At 62.1% G+C, this 11,925-nt stretch overlaps 4 protein-coding genes across 4 annotated transcripts; 2 read left to right on the forward strand and 2 right to left on the reverse strand.

The window, feature by feature from the left end:
• Positions 1-62: 62 nt before the first annotated feature.
• CHLRE_10g436250v5 (uncharacterized protein) lies at positions 63-3,404 on the forward strand. The gene is made up of 5 exons (XM_001690535.2): positions 63-837; positions 1,145-1,338; positions 1,507-1,523; positions 1,817-2,157; positions 2,456-3,404. The coding sequence occupies exons 1-5, from the start codon at positions 517-519 to the stop codon at positions 2,981-2,983; spliced, it is 1,401 nt and encodes a 466-aa protein (XP_001690587.2). The 5' UTR covers positions 63-516; the 3' UTR covers positions 2,984-3,404.
• Positions 3,405-3,529: 125 nt separating this feature from the next.
• On the reverse strand, positions 3,530-5,262 carry CHLRE_10g436300v5 (uncharacterized protein). The gene is made up of 5 exons (XM_001690351.2): positions 5,091-5,262; positions 4,825-4,951; positions 4,508-4,563; positions 4,231-4,331; positions 3,530-4,075 (listed from the first exon to the last, which is right to left on the reverse strand). Exons 1-5 carry the CDS (start codon positions 5,151-5,153, stop codon positions 3,997-3,999), a joined length of 426 nt encoding a protein of 141 aa, XP_001690403.1. The 5' UTR covers positions 5,154-5,262; the 3' UTR covers positions 3,530-3,996.
• A 131-nt stretch (positions 5,263-5,393) lies between these two features.
• Positions 5,394-8,802, reverse strand: CHLRE_10g436350v5 (uncharacterized protein). The gene is made up of 6 exons (XM_043066725.1): positions 8,515-8,802; positions 8,170-8,298; positions 7,173-7,343; positions 6,818-6,957; positions 6,441-6,557; positions 5,394-6,068 (listed from the first exon to the last, which is right to left on the reverse strand). The coding sequence occupies exons 1-6, from the start codon at positions 8,707-8,709 to the stop codon at positions 5,822-5,824; spliced, it is 999 nt and encodes a 332-aa protein (XP_042920122.1). The 5' UTR covers positions 8,710-8,802; the 3' UTR covers positions 5,394-5,821.
• A 110-nt stretch (positions 8,803-8,912) lies between these two features.
• Positions 8,913-11,913, forward strand: CHLRE_10g436400v5 (uncharacterized protein). Its single transcript, XM_043066726.1, has 3 exons — positions 8,913-9,317; positions 9,546-10,043; positions 10,788-11,913. Exons 1-3 carry the CDS (start codon positions 8,976-8,978, stop codon positions 11,127-11,129), a joined length of 1,182 nt encoding a protein of 393 aa, XP_042920123.1. The 5' UTR covers positions 8,913-8,975; the 3' UTR covers positions 11,130-11,913.
• Positions 11,914-11,925: the final 12 nt, after the last annotated feature.

The following is an 11,925-nucleotide window of genomic DNA, read 5'->3' on the forward strand; positions in this document are numbered from 1 at the left end:
CAGGGATGCCAACTGACATTGTGGCCCTTCGAGTGTCCATGACGAATGTCGCCGTCTACGATCTTCAGCTCAGCAATATAGTACTGCTGTGTGTTTAAATGCCCTCAGCCGCTTGTGGGACTCGGTATGTCGTGGACATGCTAGTTCATGCGCACGTACACGCCCGGGCGCACGTGTCAGCACCTGAGCAAACCATTGGCTTGTGAGATGCTCAAGGCGTATATCACAGCTCGGGCGCTGGAAACCGGAGGCGAGCGCTAACTGTCGCAACTCGTGAGCTCGTATACTCTTCGCCAACACACTTTCTGTAGCTGCCGCGTCTTCTCGTAGAGCACTCTGAGGATATAAAATGAGTGGCCGCTTGAAAGTCTACAAAAGAGCAGAGCGAAGCTTGCCTCTCACTTCAGGGCCCTGCTGCAGCAGTAACCTGGCCACTAGCATTAACCAAGTCAGTCACTTTTGTTAAAAAGCAAATAGAAAGCTTCCAGCTCCCACTCAGCTCAGTCGCGTGCAAATATGCCACCTCACAACCGTGTTCTGGTCGCGCTTGCCGTCCTCCTTGTTTCTGGTGCCTATGCTCAGCCTGGTCGCGGTGGTGGAGGTGGTGGCCCCGGTGGCCTCGGGGGCCCCGGCGGCCCGGGTGGCCCAGGAGGGCAGGGTGGGCAGGGCGGGCAGGGTGGCGGGCCCGGAGGCCTGATGCCGGGCGGCAGCCCTGGCGATATAATGCCCAGCGGTGGCGGAGGCGGAGGCGGTGGCGGCAACAACGCGGCCTGCCCAAACACCACCTCGGGCGTGGACACGGTGGAGGTGGCACGCAACTCTGACACGTACAAGATGGTGAGGACAGGGGTGCAGGATTGTGAGGATTGTTGTTGGGGGACAGGGGCGTGTGCGGTCGTCGCCAGGCTTCGTCTGAGGAGGATTGGGAACGGACGGGGGTACGGAATCATGGGAGTAGGCTGTGTCCACAAGAAATGCGGATATGCTCTCCTACGGCACCCCGTTTTTCCCGCGCTCGCTCTAGCGGCCCCAGCCCAGGGGCACCCCTGGCCTACGCCCATGTTTGCCCTAACCACCGGCCATCCCTCCTGCATATGGGCGCTGCTAACGGCCCCCACTTGCCCTGCCTCCCCTCCCCGCGCAGTTCTTCAGCGGCTGCCCCCAGTACTCGCCCTTCGGCCAGACCACATCCAACACCCCCAGCTTCCAGAACACCTCCGTCACCTTCCGCGTGGCCCCCATCATTGCCGCCGCCCCAACCTACCACAGCCGCATTAAGGCCGACGGCACCGCAAACCCCAACATAATGCTGGGACCCATTGGCTATGCTGTAAACGGGTGAGTGAATGACGCCTAGCTTCTGAACACGCCGCAACGCATTCAAGTGGCCTAGGGCAGGGAGGGCATCAGACCAGTTGCCCTCCGGTACCAGGAAATAAGGACACTTACCATGGTACTTGCCCAACGCCCGCATGCTGCTTGCATGGTGCTCTCCTGGACTCACAGCATCCCCATCTTCAATGGTAAGCTGGTCTGAGCCACCGGCGGTACCGGGGCCAGCTAGGGCCAGCATTTGCACACGTGGCGTTTGCAGCAGCTGTCTGCATGTACCGTACACGTGCGTGAAGGACTGCCTATCAGCACCGAACAGTCTGAATGCCGATGCACCATGGACGCTGCAAGCCTTGGGCCAGGCTCCTCTCCCAAACCCCATGCTGCCCCGCCCTCGCTCTGCCGTACCACTCCCACGCCTCATGCTGCACATACCACTTCCTCCTGAGCCCTCTGCCCGGTGCTGCTGCCCCGCCTGCCACAGATGCTGACGCCCTGGGCAGGGATGCTATTATTTACGAGGGAGCCACACTTGATAACTGCCGCGGCCACGCCGCTCCTGGCGGGCAGTACCACTACCATAGCGAGCCCGGCAAAGGCTGCGTGTACGCGGACACTGCCGGTAAGCACTCGCCCCTGTACGGCATCATGCTGGACTCCATCCCCATCTACGGCGCGTACGGCGACAACGGCGTGGCCCCCACTGACCTGGACGAGTGCGGCGGCCACACGGATGCCACCTACTCCTTCTACCACTACCACGTCACTGCGAACCTCGCCCCGCCTTACATCACCCGCTGCTTCCGTGGCTGCATGTCCACGAGCGTAAGTTTTGATAACGTTTGTTGCCTGCGTCGCATGGCGCAATCGCGGTCGGGCATCCCAGCTTCGCTTCTAGAACCCGTATCCCTTGCACTTGCGGGGGGGCTGGGCAGTCTCCGGCGTGGGGGCGACGTATTTCCATGATCGTCGGTGCCTGGGCTGGGTGCAATTTTGTTTATCAGGCCGCAACTACATTAGACACTTGCTTTGCCTTTTCATGTCCCATATACCCTTGCACTTGCGGCCTACTCCGCGTGAGACTCACCACGGCCCTCCGCGCGCCACACCTTCGTGCCTGCAGGCCGGCAGCTGCACCCCGGCTGCCACGCAGTACGACTACTCCCCGCTGGCCATTACCTGGACGGCGCCCTTCCACGTGGCACACGAGGATGATGAAACCTCAAGTTCTGCCAGCGGCAGCAGCAGCGGCGGTGACAGTGGCACCTCCCCCGCTGCTAGCACCCCCGGACCGAAGCCCGCTGGCCCCCGCCCTGAGGGCAGCCCCGCTCCTGGCGCCAAGCCCGAGGGCAGCCCTGTGCGTGGCCCACAACCCGAGGACAGCGCCCCCGGCCCCCGGCCCGAGAACGGCCCTGCTCCTGGCCCTGAGCCCGGGGACAGCTCTGCGCGTAGCCCTGTGCCTGCAGGCGGTGCCCCCGGCCCCCGGCCTGAGGACGGCGGCGCTCCCGCAGGCGGCCCCGGCCCCAAGCCCTCGATTGAGCCACGCAAGCCCGCTGCTTCTCCTAAGATTAAGAGCCGCCCTTCTCCTCGGGCCCGGCCCAGCCCCCGGCCCGGCAAGCGCGGCCTCTCACGCCGGATGATTGAGGCATAAGTTGTGTTGGACTTTGTGGACTGCTGCAATACTTCATGGGTGGGTTTTTGTGATATGGGAAGCTGATGCTTCGGTCCGCATCATAGGTAGGCCACATTGCACATATTTGCACACATACACGCATACACACTACCACATCCTTTGTTCATATAAGGGTTCGCATGTAGAGCACGCTCGGTACGACGACACGTAGCTCGAAGACAGCAATGATGCCAGCATTTGACTGCCACGCAGTCGTAATCGTGTGCATGCGTTGTTGCACGGTTGTGGGCTGTTGCCCCACGCCATGTTAGTTGATGCTGTCGCACACAAGGTTGGGCACACCGCCGTACCCGTGTCATGTGGGGCGGTTGTCGCCAGGTTTGGGGCATTCATTTCTCGCAGGGGTGCATCTTGGGATGGCGGCATAGATCATACTTATTGTTGCCAAACACGACGGCGAATTGGTGGCCCGGGCGCGGCAGACTGGCAGAGGGATTAGGCGCCCGAGCCAGGCGCACGCACGTTCCAGTTTCTGTGGGGCAATCTAGCAGCGGCAGAACTTGCATCAATAATACGTTACACTGGCACGTTCAGAAACATAAGGGCGCACCGGCGCTCACAGCGTTTCACGAGGTTCAAGTTTTTGCACGGGCCTTCTGCATCTGTAAGTTATTCAACTTCGCAGGCCGTCCAAGCGCCACGCGCTGTGCTATGTACTGGGCAATTGCAGTGTCCTACTCCGTGCCTACTCCCAACAACCAGTATATACAGACCAAGAATGAATGCTCCTGCGATGCATGCAATGCCCACGCACAATGCACCGTGAAGTACGGCGTGGCGACTTAACAGGTGGCGGGCAGTGTGCGTGTTCAGTCAACCAGCAGCCAAACTACCGTGGCTCAGCACGTCACACGTCTACCCGGGGCCCCAAGCCTTGCCACGTCACTTTTCCAAGGTTTCATCGCCTCAGCTCACGTGCTGTACGTCACCTACCCCCCTCTCCAACAACAACACGCCATGCAATGGGCGCATCACGTGCGGCCGGGGCGGCCCACCCAGGCCACGCGACCTTTGAGCTGTTTCTCACAAATGGACACGGAGCACGTGCACCTGCGGGGGGAGGGAGGCGGCACAGGGAGGCGGTGTGCCCGTCATTCAGCGGGGAGGCATGGCGAGGAACTGGAGTGGCAGGGGGCAGGGACCAAGTGCGCACACGAACGAATGACCCAGACTCGCTTACATTCAGATGACTGCGGTCCACTCACCAGGAGTAGGAGGATGCGTCGGAGTTGCGGCGGATGGGCCCAGACAGCGGGTTGTGGTGGGCGACAGTGGGGTCGTCCTCGTTCGTCTCGTTGTCCACAGACTGCGCGTGCAGATGTGTAGGGGGCCATGCAGGCTAGTTTGCATATCGCAACCCAAAATGCTGCGATGTAAGTATGTTACTGGAGATGATGCGGGGTGGCGGCAGCACAAGATATAAGCAGGCAGGAGGATGACGAGGACTCAAGGAGGGATCTCAGGCTGGACCGCCCTCCTCACCTGGATGTCAACGCAGCACACCATGTGGTCACTGGCCGAGGCGGGGAAGCAGTGGTCTGCACGACATCGGGGGGATTTGGGCGACACTGGGTTGAGCGCGGGCGTGCGGCGAGGTATAGTACAGAATACACTGGGCCCCGGCAGCGGCACGGCGGCACGCCCAACAGCCCCTGGTGCAACCCCAACACCCGTTGGGAGCCCATTGAGCGCGCCTCCACCAGCAACCCCTCTTATCAACGGATGAAACAATTTCAGCAGCGTCCTGGTGCCCCAGCGCAGCGCGTGGACCGCTGCCTCCTGCTGCTGGCTCGTCTCACCCGTCTCGTCCTGCCGCCAGCCATGCGCGGCGCCAGGGTTCTTCAGGGTCCCGCAGCAGCGCTTGCCGCCGCGCTCCCAGTTACACGAGTAGTCTCCCTCCTCAGAGTCTGTCGCCTTCACCCCAAACTGTGCGGCATGCGTGCGTGCAGGGGAGAACGGGGTAGCAGTGGTTGGTGTCTGCTGAGACATGCCAGTGGAGGATGAGCTCCGCAACTCCTTTACAAGCGCTTTCTAAGCTGTCACTCCCATGTAGTAGCCTACATACCTGTGCTGCGTACGGGCGGGCTATGAGCGCGGAGAGCGCGAAGAGAAGGAGAGCGACGCGCATGGTCAGTTGTGTGGTCGCAGCTCTTGTCTATCGGCTAATTTGAATTAAAGCGGACGTAATGCTTAGCGACAGCTATGTCTTTTGGTAGCAGCGCCAACGATGTCTGCCGTTCTAGGGGCCAACTCACCGTGGCGCTCGCCAGGGCCACAACTCATGAAGGCCCCATGCACAGCCCGTGAGCCCCTCCCGACCCCCCCGGTAACCCTTCCCGCCAGGATGCTTCCTCCAGCAGCCATGATGATTCCTGTACAGTTACACACTCGGTCTTCCCCTTTTCCGCAGCATCACAATCTTCCTCCGGATGGCGTGCAGCAGCCCCATTTAAACCACCGCAATCACCAGAGCGAACCGCTGCCCGTCAAAATCTGGAGCTGACTTGCTGGGCCGCCCAGTCGCAGCGGCTCTACCTCCGGCTCACGTGACTCCCCACACGACAATTCCACCGCCCCGCACGCTACACACTGCTCTGCCCACCGGCCGCCTTGCTTCTGGTACGTCTCCCGGCGCCGCCTCATGCATGTCCACCCCGTGTCTGCGCGACTGCGCCTCGCACACATAACTTCTCCGCCCCACACGCCCCACAGCACCGCGCTGCCCCTCTCCCCTCTACCTTCCCCTTCCCACTCTCCTCTCTCAACCCCAACTCCAACTCCGTCACCGCTCACTCCTCACGGCGCCTGGTTGCCGTCTAGCTGCAGCCCGCCCGCGGGGCTATCCATGGTGCGCATCGTCTTGAGCTGGTCCGCACCCTCGATGGTGAAGTTCATGCGCTCCGCCTGCTCGCGCTTCTTGGCCTGCACCTTGTCGTTGATGGCTGTAAGCAGGCGGTACATGACGGCGGCGGTTGGCGCGCCGTCCTCCAGGTCCTTGCCGTAGCCCTCCAGCGTCACCACCACGTCCGCGTTCTCGTAGTACCTGCGGGAGCGTGGGAGTGAATGGAGGAGGTGGAGGAGTGAGGACGAGGGGAGAAGAGGAGAAGGAGGAGGAGGGCGAGTGAGAGCGAGGGGATCTGGGTATGCCAGTTGTGTCCACGGGGGTTTTGGACTGTTGTACGTGGAAATTGGTTTGTGAGTCGCTGGTGGTATTGACGCCCCCACCCCCACCCCGCCTGCAAACTGCTGATGTCCCGCGTTGCTGCGACCCTTCCCGCTTGAACTGCTCCGTCGACCCAATCAGGTTGGCGTGGCTTTGACCGGACTGCGTTGCGGGCCAGCCCGCCGGCCCTCCGTCTTCATCTGCCAGTGTGCCTCATTCTCGCCCCCACGGCCCCGGACCCCACCGCCTCACTTGCGGCGGTCCTCCAGCAGCGCGTCCAGCTTGGTCTTGGCGACCTGCTGCATGTCCGCCCCCTCCGGCGCGTCAGCTGCCAGCAGCGGCCGCTTCTCAATGCCGTCCTTGGCCACACTGCACGGCCATGGCGTGGTGATGGCGGCGGTGGTGAGTCACGGCAAGGCAGTAGTCGTGAAAGGCGCACCCACCTTAAGGTCATGGCTGTAAGGATGCCCTCAGGCGCCCCGCACGGTTCCCACGGTTCACACGCACACAGAGGCCGCCACCCCGCTCCCTGCCCCCTGCCGCCTGCCCCCAGCCCCCCTGCCCCCAGCCCCCCAACCCCCCTGGCTCCTGCCGCCTGCCCCCCTGCCGCCTGCCCGCTCCGCTCTCACCGGCGTGCCAGCAGCTCCGTGTCTCCGTTGAGCCAGGCCACAATGCCCAGGTGCATGTAGCCCCAGTTCTGGGGCTTGAGCACGGCGCCGCCGCCCGTGGAGATGACCAGGTTGCGGTAGGGCGACAGCTCCTTGATGATCTGTGAGTGCAGGCAGGTGGCAGAGATTACAAGGTGAGAGGGTCGATCCTGTGCGTGTATGTGTGCGTCTGCATGGGCGGGTGCTGACGCCGCACTCAGTACACAAGAGTCCACGTACACTGCAGCCCACCCCTTCCCATCCCACCCCACGCACCCACAAAACCCGCAACCCTGGCCCCCCGTCTCGCATGACGGCTATTCGCCGCACGCCGCACCTGCGACTCGCACTGCCGGAAGTAGTCCTGCCCCTCCTCCGCGAATATCTGGCTGACGGGCTTCTTGTCGTGCGCCAACTCGATCACCGAGTCGGTGTCAAAGAAGGCGTATTTGAGTGTGTTGGCCAGCATCTTGCCCACGGTGCTCTTGCCGCTGCCCATCATGCCCACCTGGAAAGGAGGGGTAGCGGGGTAGAGGGGTGCGTGGCGTTGGGAGGGGAGAGGGGTAAGAGGGGCAGGGGATGCGGGGGGGAGGGTTGCCACGTTGGAAGGGTGGGGAGGCGCCCGGAAGGGGGAGCTAAGGCGGGTAAGGAGGCCAGGGAGTGCGTGCCGGCACGGCTCCGCGCTGGCGGGGAAACATTTGCCCTCAGTGTGCCCCAACACGTGTACCGTACACACGCACAGGCTACGTCCGCCCAGGCGCTGAGAGCCGGCCGACACAAGTCCCCAGATGGGGTCGTCCGACCTGCCGGTCGGCGCGCACACCCGCGCACCCAGCGCATACCCCCGCTGCGACCGGTTATCCCACTCATGCCCCAATCCCACTGACGCGCACGCGTCTGTCCCCACTCCCATGCCGAACCGCAATCCTGGCCTGGGCACCAAACTACAGCGGCCGGCCATTTTCACACACCACCACACAAAACGATTCCTAGTGCACTCGCCCCATGCACGCCGCCCCCCGGGTTTGGGTTCACTCGGTTGGCTTGCTTCGGGTCCCGGATTGAGCTACCCCCCTCCTCCCACCGCAACGCCGCGCCGAGCACTGGGCCCAGCAGTACAAGCTGCCACATTGCTCCGGCGTCGGACCCACGACCACACAACCTTATCAGCCCACCCATCTCCCTGGCAACACAGCAGCACAGCAGCAACACGGCAGCACACGGCACTGCTGCTGCTGCTGCTGAGCCACCACCTCCCATCGCGTCTTCCCCTCCCGGCCTGCGCCACCGCACAGCCTCCTCCGCCAGAGCAGCCTCCTCCCCCGCCTGCTCACCAGCCAGATGTTGCAGCCGCGCAGGTCGGGCAGCAGCTGGTCCGTCACCTCCTTCACCTTGTCGCCCAACAGGTCGAAGTCCTCCTCCCAGGGGTAGGGGTGGCCGGGCGTCAGGCCAGTCAGGTCGGCCTGCTGCAGGGGGCCGGGGGCCGGGAGGAGTACGGGAGGCCGGGACTGCGTCATACGCGACTAGGCCGGAGCGGACATGTCCCTTAGAGGGAGTTTGCGCGTTGGGTGGGTGTCGGCGATGTGGGTTGGACGCAAACAGGTGCATGGGGGTGGCAGCAGGAGCCGAGGCAAGCGCAGGCGAGGCTAGGTGGTGCAACACTCGTGCCCCTGACCGACCTCAGCCCGCACGACGACCACGCGCGAGGGAGCCTCGACGCGTGCGTCCTGGCGCAGAACACGCTTGCTGCTGAAGTTGGCGCGGTGGGCCGTGAACGGCACTTGGCTCGCGACCGAGCGCAGGGCGGCCGATGACCGCTGAACCTGGCCGGCCCGGGCCCCGCCAGCCATGGGACGCTGCATAGGCATTGACATTTTAGTGCGTCCTAACAATAGACGTCAGGTCTGTCAATAGTCCAGTGAAAATCGCGCCCCAGCCAAATTCAGTGCGAGACCACCCTGGTAATGGTTATATGTGTGTTGAATTGTAACTAATTGACAAGTGCCGAACAAACAGCTGCACTTAACGAGTTTCCATGCACACCGCATTTCACCCGCTTGCGCCGGGTAAGTCGACTGCATAGTGAGCCACTGTACATAAAGTCAGCCAGCACACTACTTGTGATGCATAGAAGAGCAACATGGGCTCCCGTTCTGTGGCGTCCGGGGGATGCATCCACTCTTCTTCTCAAACCTTCCAAACCTCACTTCGCGTCGCCCGGCCCAAACTTGTAGTGAGGGCTTCAACTGTAGATGTATTCACAGCACCGCAGGCACAAACGTGGAGTCCCGCGCTTAAACCGGCGGACAGCGCGACTCGTGCGGTGGAACGCTCGCTTCGCGAGTGGATTACAGCTCATGGAGGCTTCATCCACACAAGCATTCGGCTTACGGACAACGCTCCATGCGGGTGCCGCGGCGTTGTTGCCTCGTCACCGCTTACCCGCGAAGACGTGGAAGACCCTATCCTTGTGGTCCCGGAGGTGAGTACGCCAGGCCATCACACCCGGCTACCCGGACAAGGGAGACAGCTTTCCACCCTGGAAACTGAATGGAAACTGCATGCCAACTGGCAGCTCAGCCCCACCACCAAGGCAGTCAAGCTGAGCTGCAGGCTCGAAGGCCAAACCCGGGTTGTCCTGCCGGCCTCCTGATGTGCGCCTGGAGCCTTTCCTCCCACACAGTCACACACCGTATCCCACGTCCCGCAGAACCTCTACCTGACCACCGACAACGCTCGCGCCTTTCTGCGGCCGCTGGACGAAAAGATACAGCGCAGCAGCAGCAGCGGCAGCCGCTCCGCTCCAGCCTCCCAAGGCCCGGGTGCTGGCCTGCTCAGCGGCTTGAAGCTGCCGCTGTGGGGCGCGGGCGGTGCGCGCAGGCCCACTGACGCAAGCGGCAGCCAGGCCCTGCCGGCGGTGGCGCAGCTAGGGCTGCTGGTCGCGGTGGAGCGGGCGCGCGGCGACCAGAGCTTCTGGGCGCCCTACATCCAGTCACTGCCGGCGGCGCCGTCCTGCGCCTGGGCGATGCCGCCGCAGCAGCTAAAGGCGGCGCTGGTGGCGCTGGGGCCGACGGCGGAGGGCTGGGGGGCAGCGGTGGAGCGAGCGCGGGCTGGCGTGTACGGCAGGGCGGAGGCGGCTGTACGGATGTACGGCCGACACCTTGATGTGGAGCTGGACGTTGAGGACGTGGTGTGGGGCATGGGGCAGGTGAGCTCGCGCGCGTCCTCAGCATTCAGTGACCTTTAGCCATCCCAACCAACCCAGATGAGTAGGGTTGTGCCGCCCCTGAGAATCAAATTCCTTCTAATGTTAGTTCTCCCTATAACTAATCTAGAACAGTAGGATTAGCAATAGAAGCTCGAGTCTATCTCTTAGCCTGATGACTTTTCCGGGCTGGCATTTTACTGGGATAGCCGCTCATCTGGATCCAGACGTTTGCATGACTCGGTGGGACGGGAAACCGTGTGGGTGGGGTCGAACTGGGCTTCGTCGCCCCTGGTCTGGCGTGTCCGCGTGTGGCACGCCACCCAAACCCAACTTCCGCATGATATGTTCGATCATACTGCCTATTTCAGAGTGGCAGCGTACGTAGCGGCGCCCAGCTGCTTGTCGCCATACTTTTAGGTTTTGGACTCGTTGGGCTTTCCCGGAGGGTCCGGCTTGTCAGCATGCTGTGCCATTGTTTGATAACTAATAGTTATTTGACGTACGAGTGTTTGACACAGAAAGGAGTGAAAACCTCTGCTTTACCGCCAATTTTGCAGCGACTGGGTCCAGATTTCGGCACGTTCTACTGCGGAAACGCTCTACCCCTCCTCTGCAGAACTTCTCAAAACTACATTATATTAATGTAGAATTGTTCTAGGCTATATTTCTATTTCTCAGGGGCGGCACAACCCTACAGATGAGCTGTTCAAGCTGTTCTGCTGTTACGGTACTGCGTTGGTGCAGGTTCTGTCGCGGGCGTACGGCCACGAGCCGGACCTAGGCCTGGCTCCCTTCATCGACCTGTGCAACCACACGCTGGGAGCCCCACGACCCCGCGGCATGACGCTCGAGGAAGCTCCGGAGGCAACTGGCGACCCGGTGCGAGAAGTGTCGTACGCGGTGGTTGAGAGCAGCCGGTACGGCGAGCCGTTGCCGTTGGCGGTTGGGGACGAGGTGTACGTCACATACGCGGCGGACGGCGGGGACCCGCTGGCGGCGTTTTTGAACCTAGGGTTCGTGCCGCCGGAGATAGTGCTGGAGGCGGGCATGAGGGAGCCGCGGCGCCGCGGTCCCATGTGCACATAGGCATTCCGGTTGTGGGGTTATGTAGGGGTAATAGGCTGGGCGACGGGTGTGTGAGTACTGGAGACGTGGCTGGAGAGCCATTCATGGGGGCGCAGCGGCGGCGTGATTGGAGAGGCTGCTCATGCGCGGGCTTGAGCTGCCGCAGCAGCTGGGGTGGTGGGCGTCCTCGTGGGCAAGCATGGCGGCAACAGGTGATTGAGGCGGCGTGGTTGAGGTGCGAGAGTGGGAAAGTAGAGAGGGGATCGGATCGATGTTTGAGTGAGCGCAGTGGTGTGGTTAATACACGTCCGTCACAGCAGTGGTACGGGATACCGTCATGCCATGTTCGTGTGCACAGACGACCATGTTGTACGATGATTTAGTATCCGAATTAATGCTGTAGCAGCAAACGAACTAAAGCGCGGCACGTTCGTGCCAGAATCAAGCGTCGTGGAGCAGGTGACAATGAACTTGCGTGTCCCACATGGAGAAAGGAGTGAACGCGGTGATGAAGTATGCTGGCAATGATTGAGTGGCGCTGAGATGCGCATGTGTGCTTGTGAGTCGTAAGGCGAAGGTGAGATGTAGGGTGAGCAGAGGCGGCGCTGCTGCAGGAACTGGCCATGTCGTCAAGAGCTGGTGCAGCTGCGAGCGCTTGATTGAGGGAAATGCGGAGAAGTGTGGACGAGAGTCGAGAGAGAAGTTGTGAGGTATACAGGAACAGAGCGCGTGTGATGAGAGTGGGGAGCTGCCTGGACTGGCATGCAGCTGCTTGTGTGTGTTGGGATTAAGGGCCCGCTCGCAGTCTTGACATCCC

This window comes from Chlamydomonas reinhardtii, chromosome 10 (assembly GCF_000002595.2).
Source record: "Chlamydomonas reinhardtii strain CC-503 cw92 mt+ chromosome 10, whole genome shotgun sequence".
In the NCBI taxonomy this organism is placed as follows: Eukaryota; Viridiplantae; Chlorophyta; class Chlorophyceae; order Chlamydomonadales; family Chlamydomonadaceae; genus Chlamydomonas; species Chlamydomonas reinhardtii.